At 28.8% G+C, this 17,294-nt stretch overlaps 1 protein-coding gene across 1 annotated transcript in view; it reads left to right on the top strand.

Annotated features, from left to right (window-relative positions):
• Positions 1-17,294, top strand: part of pum (pumilio) — a gene marked incomplete in the record, with an annotated part of 221,757 nt that overhangs the window by 204,009 nt on the left and 454 nt on the right. The window contains 11 exon segments of the mRNA XM_014424361.3: positions 459-598; positions 2,733-2,868; positions 5,121-5,258; positions 6,413-6,502; positions 10,800-10,919; positions 12,762-12,848; positions 14,175-14,496; positions 14,605-15,073; positions 15,503-15,665; positions 16,184-16,352; positions 16,775-17,294. Coding sequence (XP_014279847.3) covers positions 459-598; positions 2,733-2,868; positions 5,121-5,258; positions 6,413-6,502; positions 10,800-10,919; positions 12,762-12,848; positions 14,175-14,496; positions 14,605-15,073; positions 15,503-15,665; positions 16,184-16,352; positions 16,775-17,021 — 2,081 coding nt within the window.

The raw sequence follows: 17,294 nt of genomic DNA on the forward strand, positions 1-17,294 counted from the left end.
AGGTTTAAGATAAGGCAGTGGTTCCCAACCTTTCAGAACCTTGACATTATCATTTGATAAAAAATAAAGTGATCCATCCTTTCAGCAAAAGTTAAGAAAAGCTAGGATACCCACCCAAAAATTAAGCAAAATTTCAAAAAAAATTGAGATGATGAGGTTCAAAATTGTGTTAAGTTGATGTAGAATGACCCATTCTTCATTCTTTTGGTGGAACCCCGGTTAGGAACTTCTGAGCCAAAGCCTGCCCTTGAACCTTTCATGTTGGTGTACATATGTGAGAGGATATGAAGATACAGGCTAGCTTGGACCTTATTTATATAGTACATTCTTCCATTTTCTCTTCATATTTATATTGTTTAGTTTTTTCCTATTTTAGAACTCCTTTCATTAATATATAGGTATTGTAATAATCATTTGTAACAATGGTTGATGTTAATTACATGTGTTCTGTTGAACAGGTCCTACCGTAGTTCCTCAATATTATGGTGTGCCTTGGGGTGTTTATCCTGCAAACATCATTCAGCAAGGTGCAACAACACAGCAAAGAAGGCCATTGACACCATCATCAGCTTCAGAATCTGCCAACAATTTGACTCAGGTTAGTATTTTATGGGTTTTTATAAAAAATTAATAAAAAAAAAAAAATCTTAAAAGATAACAAAGTATGTAGTATGATTTTAGTCTGCTATAAATTACAGTACATTCATAATTTTGAAATTTGATTTAGCAGTTTTATTATATATTTTTTTAATTACAATTAAAATAAGAAGCAAAAGATATGTATATATGTATAGCATTTTCAAACTTTTGAAAATACATGTAAATAGTAAATAAACAGTACAGAGTTATTCACCTATTAATAAATGGTTTGAACATGAACTAATTCCTAATGTTATGTTTTAATGATATTATAGATCAGTTTTGTTTTTTAATTATGCTGCTTGCTGAATTATATGTTTATTCATAGTGTAAACTTTTGTAATATTAAACCACCATGTTAATAATTTATTAGCTAATTTGTAATTATCTTTATTAGTACTAGACATAAAACTATGAGTAAATCTTAAACGATCAGCTTACTTTAAAAAGTTAGAAAATAATTACAGTATAATCTAACTGCTCAGTGATCAATAAACTTTAATTTTTCTTTCTTATATTTGGATTGTTAGTCTTTTTTTATTTTACAACTATATTGCGTACTGTTCATTTTGCTTGACAAGAGTATGTTTCTTCTCTTTCACAATAAATTCTACCACCAGGATTCATTTGGGAAATCCTTTGATTGTGTACTTTTCTATATTAAAATTATACACATTTCTAGCTTGGAATCTCGATATTAATTGTATAGTTATTAAGTTGAGGAATATAAACATTAGTTCAGCTTTTTTTAGTATTCTTTCAAGGCAACACCTGTTTTTTCTTGCTTTGAATATTTTTAAGGTTGGGACAGGATGTTTTACTTGTTTATCTGATTTTTTGTCAGGTCTGGTAAGGGATTATCAATTATTCAGGTGTTAAGGAACAAATGAAAGTTTAAAAGGTCATCAAACACAAATCTAATCAATTAGCTGTTTATGTTTTCATAAATGTTACCTTGTGGAACAATAGAAACAGACCATTATCATAATCAGATTATCATGTGAATATATTGTTGGTTGAAATAAATTCAGTTTTATTATTTCTACTAAATATAATTGGGCTTGTTTCTAATCTTTTGTTTTTATGGGTTCTAAAATTTTCTCTTGGTTTTTTTGTTTCTTCTACAGTATCACATTAATTTAATTACTATGTGATCCTAGATCACATTAATCTAGCTCTATACAAGAATTGGTAGCGCCAGATTATTGGAGATATATTTTTAAAAAATAATGAAAACCTTATGCAGTCTCCTACAGAAGCAGTTTACATGAAAGTTTCTCACCAGTTAAAATAAGTAATGGATTCTAAAGCCCATTTCGAATTTTTCCAAGCTACTCACACTTGAATGGAAGATGAATTTTTTCCTTTTTCATAAGATTCAATTGCATCTTCTACTTCCGAAGACTCGAAACTTTCAAAGTTTTTCTTTTGTTGTAAGATGATTTTTTTTTTTTTACTTTTTAAGAATGATTCTATTTGGTCCTTTTTTTTCTTTATGCCATTTATTGTTGCCTGACTAATATTGTTCTACTTGAACAAATGATCTCTCTCCTTGTCACCTTTTTCAGATTGTTTTAAAATTTCATTATTTTTATTATCAATAATTTACTCTCCCTAAATTACAATAATAAAATTCCCTCAATTACAATAATAAAATGCCCTCAATTTTCAGTTAATTTATATTGTAAACTATAAATATAGTGCATTTGAAGTTTCTAATATTAGAATAAGTGACTTAAAAATGTTGATCGAAAGAAATTTTTTCAAATGATTATTTTCAACCACTAACTTACTTTCCAATTTTCTTTTTATTGGCTCTGAAACTCAAAGTCACAAAAATATAGTTTTATATTTATAAACTTAATCCCAGAGTTCAACATACTCTTAAACCAAGCAATTAGTAAAAGAATTAATTAATCAATGGATTCTTGAATCACATCTTTTTTATTTTCCTTCAAATTCCTTATCGTAATGTGATGAAGATTCCTAAAACCATTTTTAAAAATTTTTTGTTTTTGTAAATTTGTTTTGTATAAATTATACTTGTATATTTGCATGCTTCTGAGATACACGTAAAATTGTAAATTTTTTAGGTGCAGGCAGGTCAGTATCAAGTAATACCTGCATACTATGATCAAAATGGGTCGTTAGTTATGCGTGGTATAGGTAACGGAACACCTATGAGGCTTGTATCTCCAGCCCCAGTGCTTGTCAATGCGCCTAATCCTGGTAAGTACTTTTCCTTTCATGTAAATATCAATTGCCCAATTTTGTAAATAATTCCTATATCGGTAGTTGAAGATTGTAAATATTTTCGTTCAAAGAAAAGCATAAAGGTGAGGTCATATGTAAATAAAAATAACACCATACAAAATAATCCAGGTTTTATTTGTGGAATGAAATTTGGATTAATTACTAGATTTATTTTTTTTTAATTTGGTTTTCATAAACTACTAATGAATAGAATTAAAATCGAACAATTCTTAGTGTGCCCTGTATTATCTATAATAATATTATAATAGGTATTCCTTTGTTGAAATCATTTGTTTTTGTTTCTTAATAATTTTCTGCCAGATATAATTTTAGTATTGTTCTATACTTATTTCATCTACTTTTTTCATTTCGGCCCTCAGTGTTTTTTTTTTCCTTTTTACTTGCTATCATTATTATTTAATTTCATTTAATAAAAATAAATTATGCAGACTTCCAATATTTTTTTTTTTAATCTTTTATTCCCCATATTTAAATATAATTTAATTATGATGAAGCGTGGAAATGTTTTTTTTTTTTTTTATAGATTCTTTGAATTTATAAGAAGTTCTTTAAGGTTGTAAAATAAAAATAATAAAATCATTTTCTCTAAAGATGGTATCTGTTAATAGCTCCTGCTTTTCTTAAGTCCTACTGATAATTTAAATTTAATTTTACATCTTTTTGAATGTGTTGCGATTAACTTGCATACCATAATGATCAAAATAATGAAACATGCCTTTTCAAAGCCTTTTATTGGAAAGTATGAAATTATATATATATATATTTTTTTTTACAATACCTCGAAATTTCATACAACACCTAGCTTTTTGTTGTTAAGTTAGAAGTAAGATGAATACTATCTACACCCCACATCCATTATGTTAAATTTTAAGAAATTTGAGGTTTGACTAATCGATACAATTATATGCTACCAATCAATGAACTGTATTAAATCATAATTGTAAAAAAAAAATTTTAAAAATCAAAAAATATATTATTATTTATTTATGGACGAAAAAAGTGGCCATCCTTACTATACTTAATTGCTCTGATTTCCAATTTTCAATAATTGTTACATCCCATCTTATAATCAGTAACAGAGATCATTTAGATTGAATTAAGAATTTAAAAAATAAACCTATTTTTTTATTAATTTTTCTTCTTATATTTCATTGTTTCAAAATCTTAATTTGAGTCAAGATCTCCTCTTTTTTTATTACTCCATTTGATATAGTATTAGATCAATATTAATTAATGATATATTAATATAGTTTGATGTAGGGGAAATAAAATATTCTTAATAGTACAGTAGAACTCCACTTATCCATTCTAGTTGGGTTTGAAACTTGGTCATTTAAGTAGGAGAGTAAGTTAGTTCTGGGATATATAAAAGAAAAATATTTTTATATATAAAAGTCAAATATTAATTTAACTCATATATTAAGTAAAATTGAAATGGAATAAAAATCTTTTGTAAATTGGCGATTAATATATGATGAAGTTAAATTTACTAAATGAATTTTTAAAAAAATAATTCTTTAAATATGTTTGATATATCTTTGAGTTTCTGGTTATAATATTGTTATATTGTGGTTTGTTTTATCAAAACTTTTTTTATTTAGTTATTTAATTTTAATATCCGCTTAACCAGAATTCTTTTTACTCACTTCTGGATTGAGAAAGGGTGGCCATTTTTTTCTCGGTATTCTGTATATAAAATACGATAGTGAATTTTATTATATTTACTCTTGAACTTAGGCTTTAGTAAGTCTTTTTCAAAATATATTAGGTACTTTATGAAATTGCTAGGTATTTTATATAATATCAGATTTTTTATTTTTCCTAATGAAAGGTTTATAAAGAGCTAATACGGTTTGGAGAGATGTCATGTTCAATTATTTTTGTCACATACCCTGTATATAACCCCTATTTACTCCATAACTGAACTAACATCAATAATATTATTTTGTATCTAATCATTTCTTACATTTTTATTGTAAATTTATTCAAAAAATGTTTTGCATATGCTTGTTGCTTCATACTACCATTTGATAATAAAACTTAATGAATGATGTTGGTTCGATTTTTTTCTTTTCTTTTTTTATATAAAGGATTTTTAGCTCATGTAACTGTTGTCATATAGTAGAATAGATTGTGTGTATGAAGATGTGACAAACGATGAAGACAATGTACAAAAAAGGTGATGTATGAGGGCGTATATGTTTTAGCTGGTGTAGCGGGGAACAGCATGAGATTGCTAGGAAACCAAACACAACAGATAACAACACCTCCCTCCTCCATATACAGCAGTAACCAACCAGCTTCGCTGTACAGCACGCCAACTGCAAACGGTACTCCTATTTCAGGTACAATCCTTCTCTTCCCAATTAACATTCCTTATTAATATAGATGCTTTCACTTATATATCATTGCTACAGGCGAATAATCATGTGTGTCACACTTTTAACATCATTTCTAACAATTATTATAATGTTTCTATGTAATTAATATTTCCTTAATCTAATAATATTTCATTTCAATATCATTTTAGCAGTTGTCCATGATTATTTTTCGTCTTAGTTCTTTCTCTGAATAAATAGTGAAAATTAGCTATTTTCTGCAACTTTTAATTCAGGTCCTCCATCTCTTGATGCAATCATTATATATATATTTGTAAATATTTAATTTAGTAGAAGCTGCCTATCTGTCTAATTAAAAAATAGATTTAGTTCTTTTGTGAATACATTTAATCAGTTAAATATATCAAAATATCAAATGACTAATTAGTTTTTTAAATTGTTATTTATTTGTTAATTATTTTGATATATATATATATATATAGAGTGTTATGATCTTTAGCTTGAGTTAGGACAGTGAAGTATTATGAACTAAATATTCCTGATTTGAGTCTTATAATATGTGGATTATGCAATAATAATGTATTCATTTATCCATATGTGTTCAATCGTATCCATTTCTAATACTAAATGCATTCTTTTCACTGAAAATGATATTCGTAAACAATTATGTTAGCTACTAATGATTGTTTCCTCTGCAAAGTTCCTTTACGGCTCATTGGTTCATTCATTATTAGCCTACATATATGAGCATTAAAAATAATTTTTATACCAATGGATGTTAATCAAATTTATTTTTTTGTTATTTCTTTTCAAGGAGAAATTAAGTTTAATTTATTAAAGCGATCAAAATATTTAAACACTTCAACAGCTTCTATATTTAAAATAACTGTGGTCTTGCTTAAAAAAAGTTTTATTATGTATTTTTGAAATTATCTATGACAGATATGCAGGCTTCTATTAAATATTACTCGGAAAAATAAAAATTGTTAATTCTTGGTCCTAGATTTGACATGAGCAAAAGTAAATGTACGTTCTCATCTTGTAGGAGACCTTTATTTAGAAGTGAATTAAAATCTTGTTGATCTGTTATTTAGTGAACGAGTTAGATATTTTTAAATAGATTATGTCGTGACAGCTACCGATAGGATTGTGGTTTGTAGGTCTGCCTCCGGGGTCTGGAACAAGCGGAACTGGTGGATATACAAACAACTTAGCTTCATTAACTTCAAGCCTCTCCTCCCTCGGTGCAGGTATATTCCCATTTCCTTGTCCTCGCATGCCTACACATCTTGGTCTGCCTCCGTTTCTGTGGCAATCATAGATATCCTTTGTTTTATTCATTGTACTTTTTATATTATATTAATTTTCAGTTCACTGCACTTATGATTTCATCTCCAGAGTATGGTATAATTTGTAGATGATAAAAACACTTCCTCAAATAAGGAATTTGAATAAATAAAAATCAGTTACATTAGTTATTTTAATTTATTATGTGCTAATTTTAAGGTAATATTTTTATTCAAGATCACTGATCACTATTGTTCTATACTGAATAAAATTATGTTATTGATTGAGTAGAAAACAAAGTTCCCTCATCTATTGGTATTATCATTATTAAGTTACTGGTATCTTCTAGTATAACTCCTATATTATACTTTTGGTTTGTTTCTTATAACCCCTTACTTATAGTGCAGTAATCAGGAGCAAGTGATTTGTTTGGTGGTTAATGAGTTAATAGCCAAGTGGTGGATCAAAAAAAATAAAGTTCTGAAACATAAAAAACATTTGAAGTTTGTAGAGGTGGAACATATTTGTACACATTCTAAACCATTCAAATGAAAATGAGCAATTCTGTTTTTTTATTATACAGGTTAATATATTGATTGGAGTTTTTTCACCTGGCATTTCCTGTGTATTTAAAGTTTGTTTCAATTTAAATAAAAATAAATTTTCATTAAAAAAAAAATTGTTGCAATATATAAAATTGTATCAAATATAGGTAGACTTCATTCCAAAGATATAGCATAAAATGGATTTAATTATATTAAATTAACTTTGCATAAATGATATTTGAACCACTGACTAAATTAAGCTATTGAATTAAATTTACGATTGCATGAAAAGCCAGTCTCTAGTTTCCACGAATGGAATAATGGCTGCACTGTTGTAGTCTGGCAGCGTTTGGGCATTGGACCTGGCTTTAATCCTATAATGTTTGCATTACTAATCCACCCCTCCAGTCGGCACCTTTGAGCTTAATTCCACTGTTTTTCTTATTTCACTTTAATATTTATATAACATGAAATTTTCATTCACTTATGTTAGTAGTAAGTAAACTAGAATTTATATTAATTTAATCGGCTTTAAGGGACCCAATTTGATTTCTTTCTGCACTTGACCTGGGTAGAAGTTTAAAATGGAACTTGGTTTGATAAGTTGGTTTTGATGAAAGTTATCTTTAACCAATATTTACAAATGCATAAATTATATAGTTCATGATTTGGTATGAATACTATAAATGTTTTTTTAATATTTCTTCATGTTTTTGTATACAATTTAAAAAAAAAAAAAAAAGAAAAAGAGGAGATCTATATATATATCTAATATATTTTGGTTTTAATAATTATGTATTCCAAATGAATAATTTTTTATAATTTGGCACCAAAGTCTTAAGTCTCTCCTGAATTCTGTAGAATTCTCTCTGTTATAAAATATCTTTAAAGAAATAAGCAATTAGAATGCTAATTTGATTTTTTTTCCTATTATTGAAATATAATCCAATTCGCACTAGAGCATGTTTACACAGCATAACCACACTGCTTTCATATTTGCATGATAATCCTATATGACATATAAATATGCACACACAATGTTGATTGTTATGAAATTCCACACTAACCTGATGTTCACTGCTTTTAAGTTACATGTTCAGATACCTTTTTCCCTGAATCCATCCTTTATTAAAATATCTTTAAGTACCATGATAGTCCATTAAAAGTACACTTACATCTCATAAAGAACATCTGAGATTGTAATTGATGTGGCCAATTATGGTTGGTTCATATAAACAAGATAAAATGTTTAAATATTTTATTTTATGATAAAGAATATCTTAGAAAGTAGAAAACTTGTAATTCTCTTAATCTAATTTAATTGCTATTTCATTTTATGATAAAAATTACCATATATTGCAGCATCTATTTATCTCTACCACTTACTTTCAATAGTAAACTTTTTTTTAATGTATTTATTTAATTTTTAATTAGTCTAATAATTAATCAGCAAGTTTGAAAAGTATGCAGTACCTATTGTAATTAAATTTTGAAACAAACTGATAAGGCTTTTCCTAATGATTCGTTTGTCTATTCATGTCCTTCAATTTTTTTTTTTATTTATATTTTGTATATAAGTTAGCAATTTCAAGAAATTCTCCATTCCTTTGGATGTTATGATTTACATATATATTCATGTGATCCAAACTATTTTTCAAACAAACATATATATATAACTTAAATTTAGGCTTGTATCAACTTGTGTCATTCACCTTAAGGCGGATCCACATGTTGACCGCTCGCCACGAATCAGAGGCTTGTATAAATACTTGGTAAACAAAGAGCGGACCATCCACATGTGTCAGTGTTATTCAGAGAAGCAAGCATGGCGGAAATACACGTGGTTTCAGCCGTTGCACTGGGATTATATTATTTTGATTACAAAAAAAAGAAAATGAAAGGAAATAAAATAAAAATAAATAAGATTAAATATAAAACTTATTATAAAAAGTAACTACAACCTCCTAACAGCTCTCAGGTGCAACTAGACCAAGAACAATGGTGGAGATGCTACACAAGCTCTCTCACAAACCCCTTTGATCTGTGTCCAAAAAACTGATTCATGGCGGATCGGCAAAGAGCTTAGGCCAACTCGTGCCAGCCAAGCCAAGCCACCCATCCACATGCTCACGCATGTCTGAGTTCGCCATGGCTTGGCAACATGAAGAGGCCCCTTTATACCCCTAGAGCAGGGGCTTCTAACCGAAGACATTCAGTGGACCAATAGGTTTTTTAATTCTATTAGCTTAATTTTCTTTAAAAAAAAAAAAAAAAAAAAAATCAAGTTCTCTTCTTAGGACGTAAGTGTAATTTCGAATCCAGAGTTTTGATATAGGTAGTAAAATTATTATTTCTGATAATAGAAATTTTAAATGAAGTGGAATGGTGCTATCGTTTGCAGAGGAGCAAAGGGAGAGCTGCAAGTTCTTTCATGACAAAATCTTCCTGAACTCATTCATTACGCAATTTTCCTGAAAACAGATATTTTGCACTTCCTCATTTATTTGGCTTTGGTTCAAGTCAATGTCTGTGTGTGAGCCGAGCTAGGCCAAAATTAGTTATGAATAAAACTTAAAATAAATTATATCTATGACAATTTAGTCAGTTTTATTTATATCTATTCTTCCCCAGCTCTATATATGAGCAATTTTTTCCAACATGATTCAGTTAAAAACTAAATATCATTCTTCCCTCACAAATTTTCACTTGAAAAATTTAATGACCATATCTTCAACCATAACACAAAATAAAACAAAAACGAATTCAGAAGCCTCATTAAAGATTAAAGATATTTGTTACTTCATTTTGTATTTACAGATTTTTTAAATTAAATTTAATTGTAATGTTTTTGTGTAAATATATTCCATCTATCCATCTGGAAAATAATGACTTACAGATTTTTTATGATGATTTCTTTAATTAAAAAAATATATAAATGTATATTTTCACAATAATATCAAAGTATAATATATTTCTGAAAAAAAAAATTGAAAGGTATACTAAAAAATATGTTGTAATGTAATTCTGTACCTTTCAGATAGATTTAGCCTGGTTCCTTAATCATCCACTTGCCTATTTTGTTTTGTTTTGGTGAATAAATGATGCTTATCACTGCAAATAAGTGGAGAAAGAAAATCAAAATCACTTTTCATTTTTTGTGTTTTTTATTGTAGATGGAATTGTGTTGGTAAACGGTCGGATGTATGTAAAATGACTAAAATTGAATCAGTTATTTAGGAAAATAGTATCTGAAAATGTCATTTTTTAAAATAATCTATTCAATTACTGAATGCCAAATCAAAATATTAAACTGGTGTCTTGATGGATAATTTAAAAGTAATGCTTTTTCTTATTTAAATATAAAGTTCATGATTGGTTTGGTGTTTGAAGAATTTAACTTCTGACCATTGTACATGCACTATAAATTTAGATAAACTATCTCTTTTATGAATAGTAATTTTAGTATGAAGGAAAACATAAATTTGAAGTATAGTAAGTCATGATTCACCATTATAAATAGATCACTAGAATTTATTGTTTATTATTTCTAGTAATGTCTCATGTTTTATTTTTAAAATCCTGAGTTGTTTTTAGCCTAACATATATTTTGGCTATATTTTATCTTAGAAAAAGAAAATTGTGCTGGCCGATTTAATTGTTTGTTGTTTACTGGTAAGATAAAGTAAATATATGTATATTTTTTCTCTTTTTTTAGGCCTCGGCCTCGGTACCGGAAGCAGCGGAAGGAGGGATTCCTTTGATAGAAACACTTCAGCTTATTCCCCATCTCTTGAATATGGGCGTGCTAAGTGGCCTCAGAGCTATGGCACATTAGGTAATACTCCTTTTGGTCATTCTATGATTTAACCATTGTATTCTAAAATCAGTCTAATCCATATTTTTTTTTTTATTTACCTGTTTTGGTAATTAATTATAACAAGATGAAGAATGGTTCCAAAAACTACATAAAATCTTAGTGCTAAAATTACAAATTAAATAAATAAGAATTTGGAAATGGACTTTAGGCTGGTTTTTTAGTGCGATACCTTAATTTATTTTCTTTATTTTTTTTCTTCTCTAACATTTCCTATTCCTTCTCAATAAACTGCTATCTTTGGGTATAAGCTATAAATTTTAAAAAAGGATGTATTGTTTTTGGAAATTAATTATTGGTTTTTAAGAAATCAGTCAGGGGGTGGGTTTTATTTATTTGTTGTATTACCTACAATTGAATCTGATTTTTGCTCTTGATACTTTCATAGTACAATTATAAATCATAATTTTCCCTCTCTACCTCTCAACAATTGTTCTAGTTAAGGAAATTTGTAAATTAGAGATGGCCTATTTTTCAACTTGTTGAATCCAGTTAAAGTTTATATAACTAATATCTTATTATAGTTATTAGGCATTATAATGAAAAAAGCGAATGTTGAATTCATGAGACCTCATCGATTGCATTACTTTAATTTATCTGTTTGTGGGTAAAAATTATTAGGCCATTGTAATTAATAATTGATGTGGATTGTACCCAAATAAATAGTACTCAGCTTACTAGAGGATTTCTGATACTAATTTAGAGTATGCCATATTATCAATTGGCCCAACCTAAAGAGTGGACCACCTGTGTCATGATTTGATTTTCTTCTATTTTTATAGATTTGATAATAATGAGGATACCACTAAGAAGCATATATAAATATTTATAAAACCACTATAAATATTTTAAAAAAACAATCATGAACTTAATGTAAACTTTTATTACAATTAGATCTATGAAAGATTTCTACCATTCACCAGCAGATGGCCATTGTAATTCCATTATTTTAAAACCTTACCAGCTCTTAAGATCTTTAACATCTTCTTGTAACAAGATGTTTCAAATCTTAAGTAAAATGGAATCTTTAAATTGTTTTTCATAGTAACTATTTTCCGTACCTAGATTAAAAAAAAATTTTTTTTTTAAATAGCTTTATTCAGCACAAACTGAAAATCAAAAGCATGAAGTAATGAAGATTGACCATTTCAAGTTAAGTAAAATTTGTACAGTGCAAAAGATGATGTACCGTACAAAAAATGGAAACTGGCTGCCATTTCAGTTGCCTAAAACTGCTATTGTCAATTGTCATGTTATGTCAATTTCTCTGCTCAGTTAATGAAAAAAAAGTTTATAATGAATAATAGTATTTACTGATGGGATTTGACTCCTGAACAGCGACAACCTTCCACTTAGACCGTTGAAAGCCTTCTGCTTAGTAACGAGAGCGACAAGGATGTACTCAAGTGTCTAAGATCTAGTATGAGTGGCTAAAACTAAATGAAGTGATTTTTGTAAATGAATAAAAATAGAAATGTACAGATCCTCTCAAAACTTTATGTCTTGACATCTTGCCAGAAAGATGAGACACTATAATTGGTACATATTTTAATTTAAGTTAGTGTATAATATGTTATAACTATATTCTTCCTGAAATTTAAATTTGAACAGGTCTAGAGGGATTTTTGGGGTTCCAACTCATGCCTGATATATATTCCAAAATAATTTTCTTTTAATGTTAACTTTTTATTTTGGTATGATTTATCCTCTCCATTGTATTACCTGAAAATTTACTATCTGCCTTAAAAACTTTAAAGGAGGTTTTAAAATCTCATGTTTTTTTCTTTTTAATTATTCAATTAGACCTGAACATCAAACAAATTAATCAGTACCAAGACCAGCTATCATCAGAAGACTGTTTAACATCAGCCCCAGTCTTTTATTCACTTGGTAAATAAACGTACAAATATTCTTACTTTATATTAGGTGTATAATATATAATCAATATTATTTGTTTTAGTTATTTATTTTTCTCTCTCTCTGTTTCGTTATGTCTTCTATCAACCTATAAATCAAATCTTATATTGATTTGATGTTATTCTTTATTGTGTTACTTTTTAAATATCTAGCAACTTGGTTTTCATCAATAGATTAATTTAATTTGCCTATAGTAAAAATATATCATTATTAGTTAATACACTAGAGCTGAATACCTATCTTCACAATATGATGTTTGGTTTTTGTTTTGTTGTTTTATACTATTTAATATGAAGTGTCATTTTTGTTTTATTGTTTTATTCTGGCAAATGTAGATAGGCCAATTTGGGTATATTGTTTCGTTATTAGTTTATGTAAATCATGTTTAACTAACCAATTTTGTAAAATTACTACAATGGATTATTTATTTTATGTATTTTATAGGTTAACCCTATTTGTATGGGGGTTGCCCCAGAAACAAATAAGTTATTATTATTAGTTTAAAATTCATAACTGGATCATTGTAGTTAGTACACCAGTTTCCCAAAAATATAGTTAAGTAAATAAAATAAGAAGAAATAAACCAAGGAGAAAAAACTTAGCCTTTACAAGTTTGTCTTCCTTTTAGAACTCCCATATTTTTAAAAGAATAGGTCTGTGGTGAATGTAAAGGGATTTTATAGATAGTATTTCTAACGAGAAGAAACCCAAAAACAAAATAAAATTGAAGGATTTTGTAAATAAAACTCTTACTGAGGCCAGTAGGAAGAATCATAAATGCGCATTAACTAAAATGGTTGGTGGATAACTGATGCAAAAGTAGAACATTGCTAATACAGATAAAATGTAGATTTAAATATGAAAATTTTATTGGTCCAATGGAAAATAACCACTAATTCAAGTTACCATATTCCACATTAGAAGTCAATATGACTATGGTGAATATTCTCGTTTATACTTCTGCGTTCTTAAATCAGAAGTGACACCATTCTGAATTTGGTTTGGAGGAGGATTAAAATTTATTTTGTGGTTGGCCCGTTGAATAAATCTCTTATCCTTTTACTGTGGTTAAAATAAGTGTTTTACCTTTAGGATAAACAATATAATTTAATAAAGAATTTCTGCCCAAGATGAACTAGGTTCTAAAACTTAATAATATATTAACTGTATTATCTTTTTAAATGCTTAGGGCATTTTTAAGGTTCTAGTTTTTCTTTTTCTTTTTTTTAAATTCATTCATACATTTAAAACTGTACCAAATTCTATTAGTAAAGAGCTGCTAATGTTATCATTTTACAGGAACGGTGACAGCTTCTGGAAGCCCACTGGGCTTGGCGGGCTCCGGTTCAGTGACCCCTCCTCCCCTCGGTTCAGGGTCAGGTGGCTTACAGCTTGGTGGCCTGACTGGCACCAGGTCCTTACTATCGGCAGCTCCGGGTGCTGAGGCTAAGTTCAGGAGCAGTGCTCCTTCGTCAACTGCTGCTGCAGCTGCAGGATCAGTCTTTGGAGCACCTTCGCTCTTTGCCAAGCTTGGTTCTGTTCCACGAGCTCTTACTACTTCACCTCTCGATACCAAGCCAGCTGGTAGATCCAGACTCTTGGAAGACTTCAGAAATAATAGGTAAAAAATGATTATGTGATTATAAAGGGTGATCTTTGTAAAGATTTCACTCAAACATTTTTTTTTTCATAGCATTATTTTAAATAATAGTTTTTTCCATATTTACAGGTATCCATCTCTGCAATTACGTGATTTAGCCAGTCACATTGTTGAGTTCTCTCAAGATCAACATGGATCAAGATTCATCCAACAAAAACTGGAAAGAGCTACAGTTCCTGAAAAGCAGCTTGTTTTTACTGAGATTCTCTCAGCTGCTTATAATCTTATGACTGATGTTTTTGGCAACTATGTGATTCAGAAATTCTTTGAGTTTGGCACACCTGAACAGAAAACTACCCTAGCTCAGAAAGTTAGAGGACATGTGTTGCCATTGGCATTGCAGATGTATGGTTGCCGAGTCATCCAAAAAGCTTTGGAATCAATAAGTGGTGAACAACAGGTAGAAATTGTGAGAGAATTGGATGGCCATGTTTTGAAATGTGTGAAGGATCAAAATGGAAACCATGTTGTTCAAAAGTGCATTGAGTGTGTTGATCCTCATGCTCTTCAGTTCATTATCAATGCCTTTCAAGGACAGGTATGTATTAATTCAAAATACTTAATCAATTTCATTTATCATCTGTTCATTTGCTAGAATACACTAGTGCTTTTGTTAGATTTCTAAAGAACAGTTTTCTCCCTAATGAGCCTTTTTGATTTGGATAGAATTCCAAAACTAGTCGAGTACATTTTCAATTTATTTATTTTTTAAACAGTTTATGAAGAAATTCTTTCACCTCATAATAATATAGCAACACTGTTTATTAAGAAAAAATAATAATAATGTAACAAACATTTTAAAAATAAAGTGACAACAGTTTTTAGTATTTGTAATCTCTCTGCTGTGGTAAGAAGCATAACTAGTTTTTGTAATAAGCTTCTCATTCCCATGTTCTTTGTTAACTCTTTGGCACCAAAATATTGGTCAGTCTGTAAAAAAGATTACATACATATTATTTCGTTGCAGGTGTTTACACTATCGACTCATCCATACGGTTGCCGTGTGATCCAGCGAATCTTAGAGCATTGCACACAGGAGCAGACTGCGCCTATTCTTGAAGAATTGCACCAACATACTGATCAGCTGATTCAAGATCAATATGGAAATTATGTCATTCAGCATGTTTTAGGTATGATATTGTTTACTTTACTGTCTACATCGATCACATTTTACCTTACTTTATTTAAATAGAATCATACTACCAGGAATTTTTCTCATTTAATAAATCATTTTCATAAGTTCGATAAACTTAGGAAACCAAGGAAGATCTTCGGTGTTATTTTTGATATGATAGAACCTATATTCGTGACCGACAGTTATACTAGGACTAAGTTTCATATTAAAGTAAAAAATAATACTATTACTATTTTTGTTTATACCTTGCTATAATTTTGTTGCCTAGTACTTTTAAAATGCTATAATATTGCTAATAATCGTTCCCATCTTGAAACAAAAAGTATCAGTGCTTGTAGTTTGTAAACTTGTATTTATGGATTAATACTGTTAGGTTTCATGATAAAACATGAGAACTGGGAAGGTTTCTATATCTTTCTCTGCCTCACTCCGAGGATATAACTACTCATTTGAATTGACCTAGGAGTACCATAACTAAATGATTCCAATATATTATATTATTTAAATTTTCAGAGCATGGAAAAGCAGAAGATAAAGCTATTTTAATCGGAGCTGTCCGTGGCAAGGTACTTGCTCTCTCCCAGCACAAGTTTGCTTCTAATGTAGTTGAGAAATGTGTCACTCATGCTACCAGGGCTGAAAGAGCAGTGCTTATTGAAGAAGTCTGTGGATTCAATGATAAGTAAGTTTTAATAAGCTATTTTAGTTGTTGTTTTTTTAAAATAGTGATTATAATATTAAAGATGAATATCTAAAATACATTACATTACTACCAGATATATTAGACAACTATAATTTTCTTTTATTAATGAATAGTTTCATTACATCTTGAACACTTGTGTTTTATAATTCACCTGTCACTTTATTTGTTCTTCATAATTACAAAAACAGAATTCCTACTACCTCTTGTGTAAATACTTTAAATCTTCTTGAGGTGAGTGAATAACTCCACCTTCTATCCAAAAAATTGATTTAAAAATTTAATACAGTAGTTTTAAAACTTTATTCCAACATTTTTATATATAGCTTATAAGATAAGACTTGATGTAATCTTAATAACATTTATCTCTTATCTTAATTGATGTACTTTCTTTTTTATTCCAGTGCATTGCATGTTATGATGAAAGATCAGTATGCCAATTATGTCGTTCAGAAGATGTTAGACGTATGTGAGGCTTCTCAGAGGAAAGTTTTGATGCACAAGATACGTCCTCATTTTGCTTCCCTGCGGAAATACACTTATGGAAAACACATCATTGCTAAACTGGAGAAATTTTTCATGAAGTCTGCTAATAATGTTGTTGTTCCAGATTTAGGACCTATTGGTCCTCCCACCAATGGTGTTCTATAAATGCGGCATGTCTATTGAAAGCACATCCCGACTCTAGGGACATTAATGTGTTAATCTTATGGTATTAGTTATGGTTTTTGAGTAGAAACTGAGTGAAATCGGTTTAGTTAGATTATTTTACCTTTTTTTTTTTTCCTTTTTTCCCTTCCTTATTATTATTTTTTTCTTTCGTTATTGAAGAACAATTGATTTGTATATAGCACCAGATAGGTGTCTTTAAATCTGGTAATCACATATATAGATTTATATGTGTATGTAGATATATATATTTAT

The sequence above is a fragment of the Halyomorpha halys genome, unplaced genomic scaffold, assembly GCF_000696795.3.
Source record: "Halyomorpha halys isolate HHAL.00 unplaced genomic scaffold, Hhal_1.1 Scaffold466.1, whole genome shotgun sequence".
NCBI classification, from domain to species: Eukaryota; Metazoa; Arthropoda; class Insecta; order Hemiptera; family Pentatomidae; genus Halyomorpha; species Halyomorpha halys.